The 22,060-nt window shown below is 43.4% G+C and overlaps 1 protein-coding gene and 1 long non-coding RNA gene across 12 annotated transcripts in view; one reads left to right on the top strand and one right to left on the bottom strand.

Annotated features, from left to right (window-relative positions):
• LOC108176710 (uncharacterized) overlaps positions 1-11,322 on the bottom strand; it is a 28,860-nt gene extending 17,538 nt beyond the window's left edge. Inside the window, exons 1-2 of the long non-coding RNA XR_001793427.3 lie at positions 10,863-11,322; positions 10,114-10,208 (exon numbers count right to left, since the gene is read on the bottom strand). This is a non-coding gene — a long non-coding RNA (uncharacterized lncRNA). The remainder of the gene's footprint in view (positions 1-10,113; positions 10,209-10,862) is intronic.
• Positions 11,323-11,768: 446 nt separating this feature from the next.
• The window catches only part of IGF1 (insulin like growth factor 1), a 77,017-nt gene continuing 66,725 nt past the window's right edge, over positions 11,769-22,060 (top strand). For 3 of the 11 annotated variants that reach the window (XR_011379710.1, XM_008256718.4, XM_008256716.4), the window contains exons 1-2: positions 11,774-12,272; positions 17,367-17,523. Coding sequence is in view for 9 of the 11 variants with exons in the window: in XM_008256718.4 (XP_008254940.1) it covers positions 12,210-12,272; positions 17,367-17,523 (220 nt within the window). In the remaining 2 variants the exon portion in view is untranslated. Of the gene's footprint in view, positions 12,273-13,936; positions 14,094-14,821; positions 16,557-17,366; positions 17,524-22,060 lie in introns of those variants that run through there. The other 8 variants (XR_011379711.1, XM_070051261.1, XM_070051262.1 and 5 more) reach the window with 6 other exon arrangements.

Raw genomic sequence — 22,060 nt, 5'->3', positions numbered from 1 at the left:
AATTCTTTTGGAAGAGATTTTGAAATTTAAGCAACATAACAAATAAAAATATTTTTGATAGTGGAGATCATTGAATGGTCTGCTTTTGCACCGTTCAGTTCCTCTGTGAGTTGGTTGATCTGATCTGCATCTGTATTGACTTCTGGGTCCCTAGACCCTTCTAGCAAAGGTTCAGTTTGAGGACAGAAATGAGCGTGGTGTTATAAGGTTGAACTGGGAAAGAAAGATCTCAGACAGAAAGGTCCCATCACATTATGTTTGCTTGATTTTTTTGTTCTTTTTTTCTTTATTTTTTCTCTTTCCTTTTTCTTCTTTCTTTCTTTTCATGGCTTTTTTGTATGCTTGCTTTGTTTTACACATGCACACTTACTTAATAAGATATATGGGATTTAGCATTATAATCCCAAACGTATTCAAGTGTGCTTCTCTCGCAATTACTAAAATCAACTTCTTGGGCAATGAGAATGCTCCCACTTAGCTCCCAGTGAACTGTTGGGACATAATGAACATCTGGAATGTATACTCAGCTTCTTTACATGACTACTGATAGACCCAACCCCACTGTACTCTTCCAGGACTATAAAAGAAGTGTTAACATAGTTACATCACACTCTTCAGCTGGTTCGTATAAGGCAGGATTTTGCCACATGACATTGATTTATTAAGGTACATAATAGTCCCATTCAAAGTGATGCCGTAGTTCAAAGCACCCATGTGAGCCCAGCCTGGCATTTCCTGACCATTTTCTGGACTTCAGCAACTTACTTGACACTGAGCTGTGTAGATTTATTCTCCAGGAAATGTAGGTTAGTAGTTCCAGGAGAATGAGTTTTCTCCAGCTTGGGGTGACCCAGTTCCACGTGGGTGGTTGGACTGGCCCGCTGGTGAGTTACAACCTAGTCATTCATTTCAGTAATTGCTTTCCCTTCCCAGAGAAGATCCCTGTGTGGAGCACTGGATTTGGCATGCTTGGGACATAGGTACCATTGACATTTTTCAAAAGGGCTCAGGGGAGATCCTGTGGAATTCTTCTTTATAAACTGCAAAAGTGCAAACTTATCACCACTGGTGCTGAATGCTGATGACTGCTATTATCTCGTTATTCCTGACTATACTTAGCATCTGTTCTCAGTTCTTCCCTCCCACTGCAAAAATTCCCCTCAATCCCTGGGAGTGTTGGACTTTATGTTTTGTTTGTTTTGCCTTTGGGTCCTAAGAGTTGGCTGAGTCTGGCTCACAGGAGTTCCTTGCCCCAGTGAGCCTGTCTATTGCGGTAGCACCTGGTGAATCATCTGTGGTCTGAAAAACATTTTCTTTATCTGCAAAATCCGCAAAATGGAGGGGTTTGAGCAAGGTCAGACGTTAGAAGATTTGACCTAGATAGCCTCTTTGGAAAAACTGATGCCCTCACTTGAAATCCCTAGCCTCTTCAAACTTTGCAAATGCTACAGTTGCTTCTGGATGTCTCTTGCTTTCCAAAGCAGTGGAGTGAGTTTAACAACACTGGCGCCTTGCAGAGGAGCTGGCCAGTCCAGGATGTGGGATTGCTACCTTGATGGGAACCCAAGAGGGGAAGGAACCTGCCAGTTGGGCTGGCAGTGTTCTAACTCTAGCAAGATCCAAATCTGAAGTCACCATTTTCCTTGTAAAGAATCAGAGATGTGAAGCCAGAGAGCAGTTGATTAAGGAAGCTAGAGCTAGTTCAGCTAGTATTCATTAGCTAGCGAAAGAGACAAAGGAAGGAAAATTAGAAGCAAAAAGACAAAATACAGGTCAATAAGCATACATCCCACTCTAACTACCCCATCTTGAATTGCAGGAAAGTAAGCACAACTTCAGGAACTGTCAATAATCTGTCATGAACCCTTTTGGGAATTGCCAAATAGGAAAACTCATAGCTTTCTGAGAACCGCCAAACTTCACAGATTCTGGGGAAGGTTAGGAGAGATTTGCTGTTCTCTAGTCTAGAACAACCTGTGGATGCTCCTTTACCCTTTGGGAATAGAGACACCAAAGATTGCTTCGACCTAGACTCTGGACTCTCAGGAGTGGAGCATCACAAGCATTAATAGAATACATGAAGGCCTTATGGCTGATCAAAACAGTGGACAGATGTTTGGCATGGTGAGTTGTTCTATTTCAGCTTCCCACAGCTGAAGTTCCAGCAAGACCACCCTCCAGGAAACCTATCCTGTGTTCTTATAGTAACTGGTAGAACAGAAGTGATCTCTGGTCAGAGTCAGTCTTTGCCTGGGCTTCTGGTTTGGACTTCTGTGGAGTCATTTTCTATTTCTGCTGTGCTGCCTGCCTGTTTTGGGATGAACATGACTATAGCATAGTCTTGCCGATAGCAAACCTGGAGGAACCTGTGTAAGCCACATAGTGTTGCGTAGTAGTCCAACCTGAACTTGAATCTCTAACTTACTAGCCATGTGACATCTGTTAAATCATTTAACTTCTCCCGGAACAATAGTTTTGAGAATCTGGTGTGTTCCAAGAACTGCACCAGGGACTCTGAAATGAAAAAAGAAATCTAGTATTTCATTGAGGTGTGTGAGAATTAAGTGATATCCTTAAAATAATATGAAATAAAGAGTTGAATGTAATAGGTGCTCAATGATGGCATTTTATCATTATGATTATTAATTAAATGTTTACACTATGCTGAGAGTAGAGATGTACTGTTAAACAGTAACAGGCTGGTTGCTAAGAAGCCATGCTGGGCCATAGCAGGAGATGAGGGTGCTGAAGAAGGGAGTGTTTCAAGTGGCAGGATGCAAATTTAGATGTGAGAAGAGGGCTTTGAGAAAGCACGAGACCCAGGAACATGTGAGGGAGATGATTCCAGCAAGCAGACAGTGGCCAGATCAGCGGGAGGGAGGACTGGTTAGAAGCCCACTCAGGAATCAGAAGTTCATCAGTCCAGTGTGGAAAGCAGTAGGCCAAAGGAAAGGAAGGGTGTGGATTTTATAGACACTTAACGAAGCGGTGGAAGACTGAGAGTGAAGTTTGGTGAGCAAGTGGATACAAAAGCCAAGAAAGCACACCAAGACCAAGATAATAGAGAGTCCCCAATGAAAGAGACTTCCACACACACACACATACCTGCTACATTTTCAGCTTACACTAAAAACAGATAATACAGCATCCACTAATGATGTTCTAATGGCTGTTTCTTAAGTTTCCTGATTATATAAGTCATACTTGCTCCATGTGTTAAATGCAGAAAGGTGTTAATAAAATTAAAATTCATTTATCACCTTCCGATTACATCTTTCCACTAAGGACCAGGCACAGAGTCAGTCCCCGAAGTCCTAAGCATGGACAAAACCTCTTGATCCATTGCTGAAGGGTAGATCACCCCTGAACATCACCTTAGGCAGACACTTCTCCTATTGGTCTAAACAGTGACAGTTCTTAGAAGGGAATGAACACACGTCTTAGTATCCAGAGGAAGTAGGCACAGATGTGATATACGTGTTCATGTGCATGGGTTTGAGTCGTGGCATGTGTGTGTATGTTCTATACACACTGGTTCCTCTTAGTGGTAGAAAGAAAGCAAAACACTGTTTATTTTCTTGTCGCCAATCAGCAGCCTTTTTGTGGAATATTACTGACTTAGCTGAGGCAAGTGTCCCGTGACTTCCTTTTAGCAATCTTCAAGAAACGGGAAGTTCGGGAGCCAGAGGTTTAAGAAAAATGCATGGGAAGAAAATTTAGAAATGGAAAAACATAATCCATTTCTTTGAGTTGTCTTTTTTGCAACTGGGAAAAAATTATTTTATTCAGTTTTTCTGACAAAAGACCACCTTTGTAGCCACTAGTGCAAGTTAATTTCACGTGTCCACTTAGCTAGGCCACAGTACTCTGATATCTCTTCAGCCATTGTGCTAAAAGTTTCTGTGATTGTTTTGAGTTGAGACTAATGCTTAGATCTGTAGTTTTTGGGTAAAGCAGATCACCATCCAGGCAGTGGTGGGCCTCACTCAATCAGTGGCAGGCCTGCTGCAGGAAAAGACTGACCTTGCCAGAGCAAGCAGGAATTCTGCCAGCAGACAGCCCTTAGACCCAATGACAACTCCTCCAGGCCTTCAGCCTGCTGGGTCGCTGGCTCCTGAAGGTTTTGGACTTGTTAAGCTGCTGCAATCACATGAGCTAATTCCTTCAAATGAATCTCTCACCATAGACATGTTTATATCCTGCAATTTGGTTTCTCTAGAAAACCCTACATAACTGGGCTTTTGGAAAAGATTTATTTTATTAATTAATTATTAATTTATTTGAAGATAAAGGGAGGAGGAGTGGAGAGAGAGAAAGAGATGTCTTCCTTTCCATCGTTGGTTCACTCTCTAGATGGCCACAGCAGCCAGATCTGGGCCAGGTAGAAGCCAGGAGGCAGCAGTCTGCCACGCGGGAGGCAGGAGACAAGGTACTCAGGGCTGGCATATGCTCTGGACACATTAGCAGGAAGCCAGCTCAGAAGTAGAGCAACCAGTACTTGAACAGGCGGTCCGATATGGGATGCTGGTTTCACAAGCAGCAGCCTAACCCACTGTGCTACAATGTTGCCCCCCCCCCCCCGAGTTTAAAATTTTATTTTGATCTCTGAGAGAGGCTGAGGACTTTCTGGGGTGTTGTAAAAAGGAAGACAGTGTACTATAGGCACAGCTGAGCATCTGCAAGGTGTTTAAGGGTCTGTATCAGGCAAAGGATGAGGCACCATCTCCAAGGATGGATCATTGCCAAGGGCTTCCTTCCATAGCATCTCCTCTTCAATTGAACATTCAAACTGCGTTCTAGGAGATAGACCTCAAGAGGAGGCAGATTGCAAGGCTCCCTGGCAACACCTTGAAGTACGAAACTGAGGCTGGAGGCTGTGCACCCTGCTCTCCACGAGCACAGGAGAACTTCCTGGATGGATCCACATGAAGACAACGATGCTGATAAACCATCACTCCTACAGAGTCCAGGCCTTGACCTTTTGGCCTCCACCCTTACAGTGGAAAATCTTTATCAGCTATAATCTCTTCATTTTTTAAGATTAAAACCAACTTGGGGATGGTGCTGTGGTATAGTGGCTTAACGCCCTGGCCTGAAGCATTGGCATCCCATATAGGCGCTGGTTCTAGTCCCAGCCGCTCCTCTTCCAATCCAGCTCTCTGCTATGGCCTGGGAAAGCAGTAGAAGATGGCCCAAGTTCTTGGCCCCTGCACCTGGTGTGGGAGACCTGGAAGAAGCTCCTGACTCCTGGCTTCAGATTGGTGCAGCTCCAGCCAGAGCAGCCATCTGGGGAGTGAACTATCGGATGGAAGACCTCTCTCTCTCTGCCTCTCCTCTCTCTGTGTAACTCTGACTTTCAAATAAATCTTTAAAAAAAAAAAAAAAAACTTCTCCAAGTGTAAACGCTATAATTAAATCTTTCACAATGGAGTGTCCGGCAAAACCACTGGGTGGTCAATTTGCAGGTGGATGCTTCCCCGAAACTGCTCAGAGGGACCTAGGTCATCAGGTAACCAGCTCTGTCAGAGGCACCGCCTGTTCCCAGGGTTCATCACAGACTTGGTTACACATAAAGCTCGTGTACAAGGGCAACATGAGGGAGTTCAGATTGCTCTCCAGTCTTCCAAGATGTGCAGAAGATGGCTGGTGGGGAAGGGAGGGAACAAAGAGGACCCACAGCATAGGACCCTGAGCTCATGGCCAGTTAGCCCCCAAGGCTGAAACTCTCCGCATTGCTGTGTAACTTTGCTCATGCTGTTCCCTCTATCTTGGGGGTGAACTCACGCTTCAAGGCCTAATTCAAATACTATTCTCTCAGCAAAGGCTTTTTCAACATCTCCAGGCCCTGTAAAAGATGCCCCAGGGGAGGGGCTCTCAACCATCTAGGAACATGGGAACACATTTGTCTGGTGGTCCGTTGTAATAGGCAGGGCCCCTATTCCCAGCTCTTACATTGTGGCTATGAATGCACTTTCTTAACACAATAAGGTTTACCCTGCACTGAATAATCTCATACATCAGACTTGCAAATACCAACTGCACATTGTTTATCCTAACAGTTGGCCACCTGCAATATTATTTACTTACTTTAAATACATAGTCTCCTACATGGATATTTTAAGACTTAGAGGCACATGTTTTTAAATTCAACTTTAAAATATCTGTTTTACTTTTTTCTTTTTTTAATTTAAAAATGTCTATGTTAATTACAGCATCTCTTGCCCTACACAGAAGGTATTCTTAAAAACAAATACCATAAAAACAAAATGGCATTGTTAAATTCTATTATGCAGTTCCTACTTTTTATTAAACAGAAACTGCCACCTGCAAAGATTTGGGGCTTAGGAAGTGTCAGCAAGGCGTTACAAACAGACTTGTACTGAAATGAGATTGTCTTCCTGGCAAATTCAGGATAGAAAAAGAATTTAAAATGGAGCTGCTTCCATGCCGAAGTGATACTTTAACACCACGGTCTTTGACAGTGGGTGTGAGAGCCCACACTGAAAGCTGAGGGTAGAAAACACAAAGAGCCGGTGCCGTGGCTCAATAGGCTAATCCTCCACCTTGCGGCGCTGGCACACCAGGTTCTAGTCCCGGTCGGGGTGCCGGATTCTGTCCCGGTAGCCCCTCTTCCAGTCCAGCTCTCTGCTGTAGCCCAAGAGTGCAGTGGAGGATGGCCCAAGTGCTTGGGCCCTGCACCCGCATGGGAGACCAGGAGAAGCACCTGGCTCCTGGCTTCGGATCAGCGCGATGCACCGGCCGCAGCACGCCAGCCGTGGTGGCCATTGGAGGGTGAACCAACGGCAAAAGGAAGACCTTTCTCTCTGTCTCTCTCTCTCACTATCCACTCTGCCTGTCAGAAAAAAGAAAAAAGAAAAACACAAAGAACAGACAGGGAGCCGGTGGTGAAGCCTGGGTTGTCAGGAGCTACGTTTGTCTCCTTCTGCGAGTCATTCATGATTCTATCCAGCACCTATACCCATCTCAGTCTCTCTTTTTTATAAAGATGGATTTACTTGAAAGGCAGAGTGACAAAAAGAGACGAGGAAAGAGATAGAGATCTTCCATCCGCTGGTTCACTTCCTAAATGCCTACAACAACCAGAGATAAGTCTGGGTCTGAAGTAAGGGGCCACAAACTCCATCTTGATCTTCCATGTGTGTGGCAGGGGACCAAGCACTTGACCCATCACCTGCTGCCTCCCAGGGAACACATTAGCAGAAAACAGGAAGCTGGATCAAAAGTGGAGGTGGGAGGCTGGCGCTGTGGCATAGTGGGTAAAGCCGCTGCCTGCAGTGCCAGCATCCCATATGAGTGGTGGTTCAAATCCTGGCTGCTCCACTTCCTATCCAGCTCGCTGCTATGGCCTGGGAAAGCAGTAAAAGATGGCCCAAGTAAGAGGGGGCCCCTGCACCCACTTGGGACACCCAGAGGAAGTGCCTGGCTCCGGATCAGCACAGTTCTGGCCGTTGCGGCTAATTGCAGAGTGAACCAGCAGATGAAAGATCTCTCTCTCTCTCTCTCTCTGCCTCTCTTTCTCTCTCTCTCTGCCTCTCTTTCTCTCTCTCTGTAACTCTGCCTTTCAAATAAATAAATCTGTTTTTTTTTTTAAAAAAAAAGTGGGTGTGGGACTCTATTCCAGGCACTCTGATATGAGACACTGATGTCCCAAGCAGGAGCTTAACCCAGTGTACCACAATGCCCACCTCCTTTTTAAAATAAATTTATTACGTATTGATTTATTTGAAAGGCAGAGTGACATGATGTTCTAAATACTTTACTCATTTCTTTTTTAGACTTGTATTCACTGAACACAGTGCTTTGTGCTCATACCAGGAGTTCAGCATTATTAATATGGCCATAAAGAAGACAATGTCCTCATGAGGTTTATCATCTTTCTTCCCCGTTTATACATCTTGTACTCTGTCCCTTGGTAGACTACAGTGAGTCGCGTATCTGTCTTATTTCTTTCATAGGACTTAATCAACGGAAGCAGCTTCAAACGTATCTGAATCCAGAGCTTTCCAATACCCCCTACTGCAGCCAGACCCCCAAATCCCGAGCTGAGATAGCCGCGACAGTTTTACAGAAGCCCACTAGAGGGCGCGCACATTTTTCAATTCCCAAAGAAAGCGCCTACGTGGGTTGTACCCCTGAGGTTTGGAATTGGTGTCTGGTTTTCCCACTTTGAATTCAACATGGGGCAAATGTGGTGAGCCCTCAAGTTCTCTCATTCCACCCACCCATCTTTACCCCATGCAGTGACTTCTCCGCTGCCATAACGAAGTTCTTTTGCTCACAAAACCACAACAATTTCGTTTGTTTCCAGCATTTGTCCTTTTGACATTTTAGAAGAAATAAGATCCAAGTTTGGTGTTGAAAAGAAAGCATTGATTTCTTTAGTCCGAGGAGTTCTCTCTCCTTCCTATTACCATTTTCCTAGCTGTGGGGGGAATGCTCCCTGGAGCTAAGATCTTCTAGGGGTGGGGTGTGTGTGTGTGTGTGTGTGTGTGTGTGTTAGGAGAGGTGACAGGGGTCCTTCTGAGCAGATCTTTCAGAGCTAACATCAGCCCTCTTGCTGCAGATTGAGGTCCAGCTTTTTCCTCTTTCACATTCCGGATGGACAAGTTCTTGACCTCAAACACTGGAGAATGCACTACCTGATCTCAGGACTACAGTCCTCACCAACCATGATCCAAGAGAAATACCCAATGGTTTCCCACAAGTTCTTTCCCCTATAGATTGCCCTGGAACCTTAGGCCTCACCCTGTATTCGATTCCAAAGTTTTCTTTCCTTAAAATATCCATTCTAAGGGTTTTTTTTTTGGGGGGGGGGGTGAGGGGAGTCAGCAAAGATTATTCATGAAATAAATCGCAAATATGTCCTATTGCACATGGGTATGAAATTACCTTTGGGGTGACCTCCTCTCCAGGTTAGGCAGGGAACATAGCAAAAGAGGGAGACCCTGGGTTCCCCTTTCTGTGAACCTCAGCCAGCTTGCCCTTTAAGGAAATGAACATTTTTTTTTTTAAGAAAGGTGTCAGAAGTCCCCAGAGGCTGTAGCTTTTATGCAAATGCGCTACTCAGGAAGCCAGCTCACAGAGGGTCATTTATATCTCACAGGCGTTACACATGCAAAAAGTGAGCTGTGAATCTGAATTTCCAGGAGTGCATGTTCTCAGGATGAGCACATCCTGGCAGTTAGCTGTTTTGGTGGCACCCAACTCCCGTGCCTCCTCGTCAGATGTTTTTCCAGGCGAAGGGCTGCCTAATGCTCAGCAGTTTCAGAATGACCCTAAACGTTCCTCTCCAGTGGGACTTCCTGACCTGAACTTGCCCCCGGCGCCAGATTTACCAGCACCTCCGAGTCTCTAGGAATAGGTGCATTTGTTTCCTTTTCCCTTAATCAGGGACAGCCGTCAGTCATTAAAAAGGAATCACGTGGCCCAGTTATTGCCCTTCCTTTCATATTGCCTCCTGGAATTAGCCAAGAAGACGGCCGTTTCTCTAGGAACGACAGCCCTGCTCTGTTGCTAGTCCCCCCCCCCCCCACCAGAAATATAGACCCTTCTCCAAATTTAAATCTACATTAATCACTTCAGGAAATTGCTTCCTCCATTGGAAACTGATAGCTCACATCGGAATGGTTCCACAGCACAGCTGATGACAATTATGACCCACTGAAATTTCAGTTTTCTTTGATTGTGACAAAAACTGGGACATAAATTAAAACCCAATTATCCTTTAAGGGTAATTGGGGTTATAAAACCAAGATCGTCGGTGTGTCGATGTTGCAGGAGTGCTGTGTGTGAGGGGATGGTAGGTGTTCTGTCCCCAGAGCAGTATTTCATACAGAAGGGTCTGAGGATAAGGTAATCTGTGCCCAGTGTGTACCAAGGGGGCACATCAGACAGGGGGACAGACTCAGGCAAATGTAGTGAGCCTCCAGGAGAAATTGGAATGGTCATGGGATGCCGACACAGCAACGGGAAGCATGGGACAAAGTGCTGGCTTGCCCCTGGGAAGGTAGCCTGTGGTGGAACAAAGGACCAGAGCCAAGGCTCCAGCCTGCACCTGACCCTGCACACCTGGAAATCAAAGTTCGTTCTTACCTGCGAGACACATGAGTTGAACTCTGGTTCCATGCACTATGTCATCAAGGTCCCTAAGAAGAGCATGGACTTGGCTTTTTTGCAGAGGGTGGGATCTGGGAAAGTGGCAGGAAAAAAAAAAAAGACATGGGGTAAGTCAAGTCATAAATCAAGTGCGCAATGAAAACTTTTGAAAGGAAGCCTTGGATGATTCTTTCAATGCAGGGGTTGCTCACATATCTGGATTCACCCAGACGGCTGTCTCTCGATGACACGACTTTGTATACTCTTCAGGTCTTCCCTGACCCGTCCCAATTTTGTACCTCAAACCTCTTGTAGGCAATCCCTCTTCCCCCATCCTGGATTTTCGAAAACGTTTCACTTCCCTGTCTTTCCAGAGAAATGTGTCGCTCCCTCCTACTGTGTACTGTTCATAGTTTTAAAAGAGCACATACTCACCACATGACAATGAACTTTCCCTCCCTGTCCCTCAGCCAAAAGCCCCAAGAAGTCTTGACTACGCTTGGCCCTTTTTGTCTCTCTATGGATCTGTGTCATTGGGCGTATAGTAGGTCCTCAGAAAAATGATGCTGAATAAAACATGACCCCAGATCTCTCACTGGTGTTTCTGGAAGGTAAATATTGCTGAGTTATTAACCATGCAGGAGACATCACCAGACCCAACCCTCTGCAAAAACAAATAAGTTTTCCTTTGAAAGTGTCTCCCTCTACACACAAACTTCTGGCTACAGGAGGATATAAACAGCCACCTTGGGGTTCAGTCGACGTGTCAGTGTTGTCAAGTCCCCTGACAGTGACAAGTAACACACGAGATCCAGGTATTTCCACCATGCATGTGAAACATCCAGGAGAAGGACTATGTCTGATCTGGGCTTTTGCAACCACGTTTCATAATCCACTTTCTTATCAAGTGCCTCGGAAAGCCAAAGAGAAATAGGTACAAATTGTATCCACAAAAGATAAGACCTTGATTCTCCCGGGCCAAGCCAAGTATACATTATAAATAGCAAAACAGCTGGCTTGGACCCTGCTGCCGGCCACTCACCCAGTTGAGGGATTTGAATGACATCATAACCCTTGAGAGGGTAAAGCTAGCCAGCTGGTGTTATTTAGAATGCAGACAGATTGGAGAAAGAACACACACACGCACACACACACACACAGAGGTTCCAGTTTTGCAGAAAAATATGAACAATAGTTTGCCCCTCAAGTGCCATTCCCCTAGAATGTTTAATGGTAACAAAAATGAAGAACACGATTTTATTTTAATTTTTCAGTTCGTTTTACAGCTCAGCATAGTCTTTGCCTCGACCTGGGCAAAAAGCGTCGGCCAGTATCCTAAAGGGAGCCAATCCAATGCCACCTGCCCCTTCTGTAAGTAGGTTCTAGGAAATGAGATCATTTCCCTCATTTGGCACCTGTGACAAGGGGTCACCTGAGCTCTGTCTGCCAATCTCTGGTCATTTCAGGGTTAAAATTGTAGCGTTTGCTAGAGGTGGTCTTTCCTTCCTTCCTTTCTTTTTTTTTATTTTCAAAAAAAAAAAAAAACTGTATTTTCCCTAAGATAAAAAGAAAATTGTTCACCCATCCCCCACGTGTATCCCTGTCATACTGGTAAGTGGCATTCGCAGACTTGCTCAGAAAGCAGACCCTTATTTTCCATGGCAGTCTGAGTGTCTTCATGCCTACTAACCCTGTCACTAACACACATTCTTTTAAGGGAAAAAAATTCTTCTGTGCTCTAGTTTTAAAATGCAAAGGTATGATGTTATTTGTCACCATGCCCAAAAAAGTCCTTACTCGATAACTTTGCCAGAAGAGGGAGAGAGAGAGAAGGCAAATGTTCCCCCAGCTGTTTCCTGTCTACAGTGTCTGTGTTTTGTAGATAAATGTGAGGATTTTCTCTAAATCCCTCTTCTGTTTGCTAAATCTCACTGTCACTGCTAAATTCAGAGCAGATAGAGCCTGCGCAATGGAATAAAGTCCTCAAAATTGAAATGTGACATTGCTCTCAACATCTCCCATCTCTCTGGATCTCTTTTTGCCTCATTATTCCTGCTAACCAATTCATTTCCAGACTGTGTACTTCAGAAGCAATGGGAAAAATCAGCAGTCTTCCAACCCAATTATTTAAGTGCTGCTTTTGTGATTTCTTGAAGGTAAATATTTTTTTTTTCTCTTTGAAGTCATTGGGGGAATTTTACTTAAATTGTGTACTGTTTTTCTTCTGCCTAGAACTGATATTCACTTTACATTTTTCATTGTTTCGGAACTGGGAGTTATTTATAAATTGCTGAATATGCAGTTCTGTGGGATCTGAAAAAATAGCTCCGGGAGATGGATGCATTCGCATAGATATCTTTATGAGTAGAAACTATTGCAAGGTACTTATGCTAAATCCTCCACTTCTGCAGGGCTTCGGTGGTGTCATTATAGAAGATTCCTTTAAATCCTGTCTATGGCTAAGGGCTACAGAGCGTGGATATGAACTTTGGGATCTTTTCTTTCTTTTGCAGGTGCAGATGTTTTATTTTTAAGACCGCTGTATGTGTGTGTGTGTGTGTGTGTGTGTGTGTGTGCTTGTCAGGACTTTATTTTACAAGACATGCCTCATGTAAAGAGTTCCATTTCAGATGGTATTAAAGCTTTTAAATATGATCTTTAGATCTAAGGTTCCGGAACTCCCTGCACTTACTGCCCAGAGAGACAAAGTTAGAGCAAAGTTTAATTTGCTCTTATGAAAAAGAAGTCCTTGACAACTCTTGCTGACCTTGCATATTCGTACAATCTAAACAAATGCATACTGTATACGGGAAGCAGACACTTTGTAGCAGCTGCTTGTCCAGTGTTTTCTCTCCCGGAGAGGACTTTTTCTGGGCAAAGTTTGGACTTGGGATTTTGTGTTGTAAATGTCTGATTTTATCTGCCCTGTTGCAAAGTCTCTTTAGGTAAATTTGGCTGCCGTTGTCAATGCACCAACTTCTCGTTTTTGATCACTGGCCCTGGTTCAAGTTTCCATTCTCAGCAAAATTATATCCTTTACGACTTGTGTTTTTTCAATTTGCAAGCACTTTTAAGCCGCTGTCACTGGCTCCTCCGAAGCAATTGCCTGAGGGCTCAGTTCATAAACCGTCCCAGCCACTTAGTGCAGCATTCATTCGCTGCTTTCAGTACTTCATCACTCGGATCTTTCTTAGCAGAGGAAGTGGCTTGGGAGTTGAGGATACAGCCTTGTCAGGCACCTGATTCTGCTGTCCTTGAGATGCCAACACACGCTCTGGCCAACTTGCTTTGAAAGAAAGGCAGGCAGTGCATATATCACCTCGGGGGTCAGGCAGCTGGGGGTTTTGTCTGCCTGCTTAGGTGAGCAGCAGCCAGGCTGTGGAGGGTTCTGTCTGCATTCAGTACAAGTTGGGGAAATTGTCTCCAAGTGAACTTTTCATGCCGTGTACGCTAAGCGTTTCAGAAGTGGAGTTGGCAGCTGTACTTACAGCAGGAAGTGGCTCGAGGGAACTGTGTGCTGGTTCAAACATAATTCAAACAGCGTAAGTGTCCTGTCTAGAGACAGACCCCCCAGGAAACCAGATGCTGATTGTACGCCCAGTGGCAAGGTATTTCCAAGTTGGTGAGCCTGGGCAAGGGAGGAGAGGAGCAGGCTGGGGCTCGGGCCACTCTTCCCGGCCAGCTGCAGGAGACACACGGTGGAAATGAGTGGTTTGACTGGGGGGGTGGGGGGAGGGAGGATGGACTCAGATGCCAGCTGTGCAATTTGTTCATTGTTTGAATTGACAAAAAGCAGTTTACTCAGGCTCACAGCATACCTGCCTGGGTGTCCAAATGTAACTAGAAGCTTTCACAAACCCCACCCCCAAGGCAGCACATGCTTTTAAGTCCTTCGTTTTCTATGCACATCAGCCTCATAATACCCACCCTAACCTGCTGTAAAAGACCTGGAACAAACAAAAATGATTACACCTACAGTGAGTATTTTCTTATGACTATTGCCCTCAAATTTTACTGGGCATTTTTGGTGCAGTGTAGACATCTGGGCTCGACTGATATGCCATCTCTCTGAGCTAGAAAGAGAGAACTCTTAAAAAATCTGGATTGGTGACTGATTTTTGAGGAACTATATTGCTTTTTTTTTTCTCTTCTCTTTCTGGTTCTTCCTTTTCCCCCTCTATCACATCTTCTGTTTTTCTCTATCGCCAAGGCTTTTGTATTTGGCAAAATAAAAGGCCAGGGGAATGAGGAGCATATGGGGACACTTATTTCAAACTTTTAACTCTTAAGCAAGTTCGTTATTGTTTTCTTTGGTGGGAACATGATGTGATAAATCCTCTGGTTCTCTGGGGGTGGACTGGACTGTTCCCTGAACCAAAAGGAAATGCACAGGAGGTTCTATCTTGGGCAAGAACTATAAGTACTGATATTTATCTGACAATAGAACTCAGAAAAAGAGGGGGGAAAATCTATCTAGAAAGCTTAAATTTGTAAATGCTAGAGATATAGGAGTATTGCTGGACTTAAATGTGTTCTATCAGAAATAGCTGTTAAAAATAGGGTTTTGCCACCTAATCAAGTTCTGAATTCACTAAGGCTATAAACTGAGACAGCCCCTCCCCCACCCTGGATTGCACAAAAAGTAAAGAACTTGAAGGCATCCACCATTGCAGGTGCTTAGCTCTCAGCATTATCATCAGCTCCTCCAGGAAGGGAGGGGTGGAGAAGCAGGACTGGTGAAATCACATAGGTTCTGGAGCTGGCCCATTGCCAGGGTGTGGGGACACGCTCTGTAAGGTCAGTCACGGCTTTGCTCTTTTGAAAAGAGCCATGAAGTACAGTGGGGTGGGTTGGCTGAGGTTCCCTCTGCAAAGACTGAAGGGGAAACCCCCAACTACTTCTTTTACAACTAAGACAAATGAGCACTGGGTGATGACTTGTTCCTCACAGCCCCAGCAGCTTTGGCTTTGTGGGAGTGGAGGGTTCCATGCTGAGGCTGAGAAAATGAGTTGTCAAAATGGAGTCAATGTCCAGATGAGCTTTTACCTCCTCTTATATTTTATGTCTATTATTTATGATGATTTGCAAATAGAGGGTGCTTTTCATCTTCCACTGTTTTACAAGCATTAACTAAATATTTATACTGTGTTAACAAGAGTCAGGGTTTGGGTTTTTTTCCCAGTTGCTGGGCTGAAGGTCTGGCCACAAAAATGGAAATCTTAATTAAAATGATGGAGCAAACACTGCCACTGATGCAGAGCCATTAAGTTGGGAGTTCATGGAGGACAAGGCGGGTGGCCAGAAAATCAATGACTGAGCCTGTTTCTCCAAAACTGATGGGATTCAATGGACCTGCCCCTCTGGAGAGGTTCAAAACAAGGCTCTTTAATAATTATGGCTTCCAGCCTAAGTCCATGACCCCTGGGATAGGGTCCTTCACCTCACTTCCTGTCTGTGGTTCTTCCTGTGCTGCTGAAAGTAGATGCGAAAGGTGAGAGAAAGGCGAAGTTGCTCACCTTAGGAGCTTCCTGGAAAAAAGCACATCCCTGTGTCACAAGTAGCAATATGGAAAAATTTAATGATCATCTTAGCTCTTTTTGACTGCTTAGAGTGAGGGGGAGACTTGAGCCACAGGAATCTTGACTTTGGCAGGGCTGCCACTTGGCTGGCTGTCATTGGCGAAGTCACGCCAACCAGGGTCCCTTGGTAGATTTTGCTGTAAAATGGATACAGTGACATGCAAGTCCCTCCAAGAGATGAAGTCAGAGTTCCTGTGTTGAAAAAAAAAAAAAAAAAGAAGAAGAAGAAGAAAGGCTTTGGCAGGTTTTGAGCCCACTGCCCAGGCCATGGAAGAGACTTTCTCCACCTGTGTGGATTTGATATTGGACATGGGGGAAGGGCCCAAGGATGCAGAAGGAGTAGCATTTACTTAGTGTGGAAGCTCAGAAACAATACCCCAAAGCGTGCCTCTAAGGCATGCTGTGTGCTTTGAACTAAAAGAAATAAGAAAACCTTGGAAGCAAAATCTCTTTCTGACTTTCCACTGCGCCTCTTTCTGCTCCCAGCAGACCACAGAAACTAGAACCCCTCCTCCCCACAGCCAGACACAAAACCTAGAAATATTACTCTCACCGTTCTGTGACTCTCTGTGTGAGAACTGGCCAAAAAGAAATTATCCTGTCCTATAGTGGGTCACAAGACACTCCAGGAGGGGTCACATCCTATACCCAGGAGATAGAACTGTTATACAGGGGGGCCACGAAGAATCTGAAGAGACAAGCATTGCTGGGTTTCCCCACCTCAGTCTCCTAGCATTAGATCATACCCTTTTTGTCCAATCACATTTCTACATGACTGTCCATGCTTCATTGGACCTAAGCATAAAAATCAGAGAGTTCCCCTGGATCTCTGGGTCTTCATTCTGAAGTCTCCTGGTTCAGGTAAAACTTTGATTTTAAAATGTTATGCTTTTCTCTTATTAACCTTTTGTTATAGGGGTATTGGACGTGACCCTAACGATGGGTGCTCCTGTTGCAGCATGAGCCAATTTCATTTCTAAATCCTGATATTTTTCCTGTTTCTGGTTTTTCCTTCTACTTGTGGTTGTATTAATTGTTGATATTCCCCAGCTAAGATCAGTCTCTCTCTCCCTCTCTAAAGAAAATATAATGCTGTATAGTGTGTTCACAAGTTCTTTTTTAGCCACAGCAATTTATTTTTCCTCAGTAGCTTGGGAATAATGTCTTGATTAATTTCATATTCTGTTCAGTAACGAATGCATATGCCATGTGTGATTGCCAATTTTTAGTGATTTTAAACTAACAAATATATTTGGTCTCAAATCTGTCCTGATGACAATTTAACCTTCAATCATTCAAAAGTTCTACCAGGATTTCAGAGAGGTGTGGGTAATACTTGATGGTAATTAATGCAAGCATCTTTCATTTATGTGAGTGTTTCTGGATGTTTTATCTCCATTAGCTGTAATCAGAATCCCAAAAGAAGGGGTCTGAGAGGACTCCTGCCAGGACTCCAAGTAACAAGGGAATTAAACACAGGTTGTCTGATGCAAGACATGCTCAGCGCGTGACCCCCAGCTGTCGCTCACACACTGGGTTGCGCTTGTGAGCCAGGTGGTTCTGATCAGCGTCAGATTTGGAAAACTGGGAGTAAAAGCACCCGCGTCCCACCCTCACTCCCCGCGCAAGGACCCAGGAGGAGCCCTGACCCTGCTGCTGTTTCCTTGGCAGGTAAAGATGCGCATCCTGTCCTCCTCGCATCTCTTCTACCTGGCCCTCTGCTTGCTCACCTTCACCAGCTCGGCCACAGCCGGACCGGAGACGCTCTGCGGTGCTGAGCTGGTGGATGCTCTTCAGTTCGTGTGTGGAGACAGGGGCTTTTATTTCAGTAAGTAGCCCTCCCTCTCTCTGCGCCGTGCAAGTCTGAAGTATATGGCTCTGTGAATTTACAACCGCAGGCAGTGTGTGAATAACTGAATGACTGCCCGTGGCTGGCAGCCATCCTCAGCCTCTGAGATTCCTCACCTTAAAGTAAGCATAGAGTTTCAGCGGGGCTGTGGCAGGTTTTGCAGATTTACGATGGAATTTTCCTCCTTAACAGTTTGTCTTTATTTCTTATGGAGCTTTCTTTCAGCTGTTATGAACTTCCCTCACTCTTCGGTTCTTTCAATAAAAGGATAAGGGCAGAACAGCCCTGGGGTATTGAGTCTGAGACCCTTCTAAACCTGTGGAATATGTTTAGGGCTGTTTTAATTGTACATAATTTGGGGTAGCATAGGAAGGACTTTCCAGTCCAGGGCACCAGGGGAGAGAATTAAGAGGGCACATCCCACGTTTCTGCATGCTATACAAAATCACCACGGACAGCCAGAAGGTGAACTTCGCTCAAAGGCACCTTTGCAAATCCGCAGGTTCTCTCTAAAGGCGTGCCAAAATGCCATACTCATTTTCCATCCATGCTAATTGCCCTGGATGTTTTTGTCAGCGCTGTCTTTTGGCACAGCTCTTCTCGGGACTTGCCAGGGACATCTCCATCTGGGCAAGGGTATCTGACAAGTGCAGCATCACTTATCTCCTAAGTGGGTCTCAGGTGATTAGAAACTTGACAGTCAATAAAAAGTAGACAGCCAAGTCAATGCCTGCAAATAACAAATGCAAACAAAAGTCAGTGGTTCCTAAGGGAGCTGATCACTTAAAGAATCTACCTCACAGGCATCTGCTTCACTGTCTATTACAATTTAGTGGAAGATGTAAAGCCAGATGCTCATTCTGTATACTTCTTTGGAATTTTAAAGGATTCCAGGAAACTGAGCATGAATCATCCTTAAAGGTTCACATCACCCAAGTGTAGACAGCTTACCTCTGCTACCCACTAAGCTTTGACTAGCTCCTGTGATGATTCAGGCACTTGAAGTCTCTCTCATCTCCTTCCCAAACATCAGCCTGTCTCTGGGTAGGTGGTGTGTGTGTGTGTGTGTGTGTGTGTAATAGTGTATGCTGAAAGTGGAGAGTGTGTATGCCAGATTGGAGGTAGGTAGGGCATATAGGAAGGAAGAAGCTGGTAAGGGGACTGATGGTCTATATTGATCATGGAGTTGGCAGGAAACAATCTTTAAATGGCTAGTGACAGACAACCAGAAGTACCTTCAGTCATTTAAATGGGCAAATTCCCACTCCCTGCTTCCAACCAGTGCTTTAACTAAGTGAATTCATTTATTTTCCAGCAATAAAGCTATTCTATCCAGTTTTCTATAGCAGGGCAGATGAGTGAGTTCATTGGGTGGAAGCTTTTCCAAAAGCAGACTTGTTTTGCCTTTAAAAAAATCCTATGGAAGGTAAATGTGTGACACCAACATGACCCAACAGTAAGTTTTAACTGTTCTATAATTTGCTGCTTCTGATCAGCATTTTTTTCAATGAAGAAGTGGTTCTCACTTATTATGCCTTAAATGAGTGTTGTTGTTGTTGTTGTTTTTACATTGACAATCTATTTGTGAGATTTCCTTTCATCTAGTTCAGTGGATAATTGCCAAGCCCACAAGTGTCCTCTGTTACATGCTAGGTTGAACTATGAGGCTCAGCTTGATGTGCTCCAGGATTTCCATGCATGGTACATGGAAACTAGATCCTTCCATGCCAGTGATGTTTGCATTAGATGATGAAAAATGAGAATGGAAAGAATGACTTGACCCTAAGTAACTCTATGATCCTTATATATGTTCACACAAACACCTAAGAGAATTAGACAACTGTAATGGAAATCAATTTCAAGGCACTGAAGGAGTTCTTTTACTCTGTCACTACCACAATCAAATTTCAGCAAATATTTTTAATTTTGTTTTAATAACTTGAAAGGGAAATGTATATATAGCAACTCTATGTTTAGAGTATGACTTTGGATAGAAAGTGGTTTTATAAATAATGTTTTATTGTCAGTATGGTCATGAAGAGGATATGTTTCATATGTTTGTCTTACAAAATTCCTTGATTTATTTCAATACCCCATCTGACATAGACCCTCAAAACTATTCTTGTTAGCTTTTTAATAAACTGGATAATCCTGTTTGTCCAGGAGAAGTTACCTCTTTAAGGTATTTTAATTTAATTCAAAACATCAAGTGAGCATCTGTTATGTGCAAGAAACTATTCTAGATGCCTAGAAATGAATGGAAGGTTGACCTTGACTTCAAGGAACTCAGTCTAGTTGGGAGGTGAAAAAAAATGCACATAAATATTATCAAGTGTCATAAGAAAAAGTCTTGGAAGAATAGGTTGTATATTCTGCATTTTCTCTGAATATTCTTTTCAGTTTTTAACATCACCTTACCAAGTTCTACCCTCCCATGAATAACACCTTCTCAATGGGCTTCTTGATGCCAAAGGCCACATTCTTGAATATTTTCGATCCTAGTATCTAGTTCATGCCTGGCTGACAGAGTAACCACTCATATTTGACTATTGAGCTGACAGGATTGAATCCAATTCAATATAATGGAATTACTTTTTTCATAGGATCTTTGTGCTATGAACCATTGAGAATTAGGGTTGTCAAACACTTTGGACATTACCCCTCACTTCATGTTTGCCCAGTTATTTGATAAAACTAGCCATCTTTTTTTTTCTCAATTGAATATAATGTATATTAACAATGACTTAGAAACTATATTTTGGTCATCCCCAAGCTACACTGATGATCTGTTTTGTGTCTGAGCCAATTATTCTTACAGGCATTAACTGTTGTCAACAAATTTTATTGAGTTTCCTCTTTGTCCCCTGAGACTTACTGTGTGTAGAGAAGTCAAATCTTGGCATTTACAGTCTTTGAAATACTTTTTAAAGAAAAGCATTCTTCCCTACTTCCCCACTTTTACCGCCTGTTGGTTGACACTTTTTTTTTTCTTAGCTTTGTTTTCAAACTTTTGCTGTGGCTATGCCTTGTATTATAAGCTGCTTCAACTCTCTTTTGGAGTTTTTAATAGTGGAAAGCAGTTTCTGATCTTAGTTTGGATTTTAAACCTCTGAAAGAAAATTGCTTCCCTCTGTATTTTTAGTCAATCCAGAATATTTAACAAGGAGAGTTTTCTAATGCTACTAGAACTGTTCCGAGTAAAGATTTTTTGTAATTCCTATTTTTAACAGATTGATAGAGTGTTGTGAATGAGCTCATAATTCAAGCCCAAGTTCCTGTAGAGCACAGTGGAAGCAACCTTCCACATGATCTGTGCTGTGTACATTTTCCCCATGTACGTGGAACTATAACTAATGTGGCTTCCCCACACATGTTGTGAAATGAAAGATCCAGTGTAGAGCTAATTAATGATTCTGCCTTGTGTATCTGAGTTATCAACCAGCCTTGCGCTGTCATAGTCCTGTGAGAAAAATGGTGGCTTAATGGAGGTGAAAGCACATTCAGAAAGAGCTAGCTATTATCTCACCAGATTGATGGAGCCCTTGTAGAGGCTGGCTCCTTATAACCTTGTTTTGCCTGAAACACAGCAAGAGGTAAAATGAAATAGGAGAAGTTAAGCTTGCCATGGACATAAATTTTGACAGCCATGGTGATTAACCATTTTGACAGGCTGTTTAGGGGCTTGTGGAATTTCTCTCCTTAGAGATACTTTAAAAATTGATGGACAACCAACCATCTTGGATGGTTTCAATTAAGAGCAACCAAAAGCAAGAGAGTTTCTGGGGTCCTTTTTAGTTTTAAGAGTCTATAAACAGTCCCTTAAATAATGTATATGTTTTACCTCAGCAGTCTGGGGAAAAAGAGAAGTAAATCAATTAGAAAAGAAAGTTGGAAACCTTTTTAGCTGCTCCAGATTTATAGCTTTTGTAAAACATACTTCCAATGTGTAGTTATTAAGAACACATTTGAATAAAAGGATGGCATTCTTCCTGTGTTAAAATATATTTTGTAGAGAGTTTAAGTGAAACTTTGCAACTTGATTAACTTTCATCATTATGGATTGCAACAACCTTCGTAGCCTGAGATTATTCTTGCTAATTCAACCTTTTTCCCTTCAACATATAATGCCCAGAAAACTCCTCCCAGACCTGTCATTCATTAGCTATATGACTTTGGCTGATATTTACACTTACGAGGTTGGGATGTCCTTGTCTATGAAACAAGGGAATTTTGTTAAAGTAAATGACTTCTTTTAACTTTAACAGACTCATAGTCTAGGTTGCAATTAACAAGGATTTGGTTCTTTTAAAGAAAGGGGAACCTTGGATTTAAGTAGGGACCAAAGAACATTCAGGCTCCTTTATCTTCTGTACATAGTTTCTGTTGGTCCCCAAAGATAGGAGATTCCACCCACTTGAGGAAAGAGGATCCAGCTGCTTTGTTTTATTTTGTTTCAAGTTGGGCTTCAACCCCTCAGAGATGGAATAGAAGCCCAGAAATAATGCAATACACGCAG

The sequence above is a fragment of the Oryctolagus cuniculus genome, chromosome 11 (assembly GCF_964237555.1).
Source record: "Oryctolagus cuniculus chromosome 11, mOryCun1.1, whole genome shotgun sequence".
Lineage (NCBI taxonomy): Eukaryota > Metazoa > Chordata > Mammalia > Lagomorpha > Leporidae > Oryctolagus > Oryctolagus cuniculus.
Note: the sequence above shows the minus strand (reverse complement) of the source record. Positions and strands in the feature narration are given on the sequence as shown.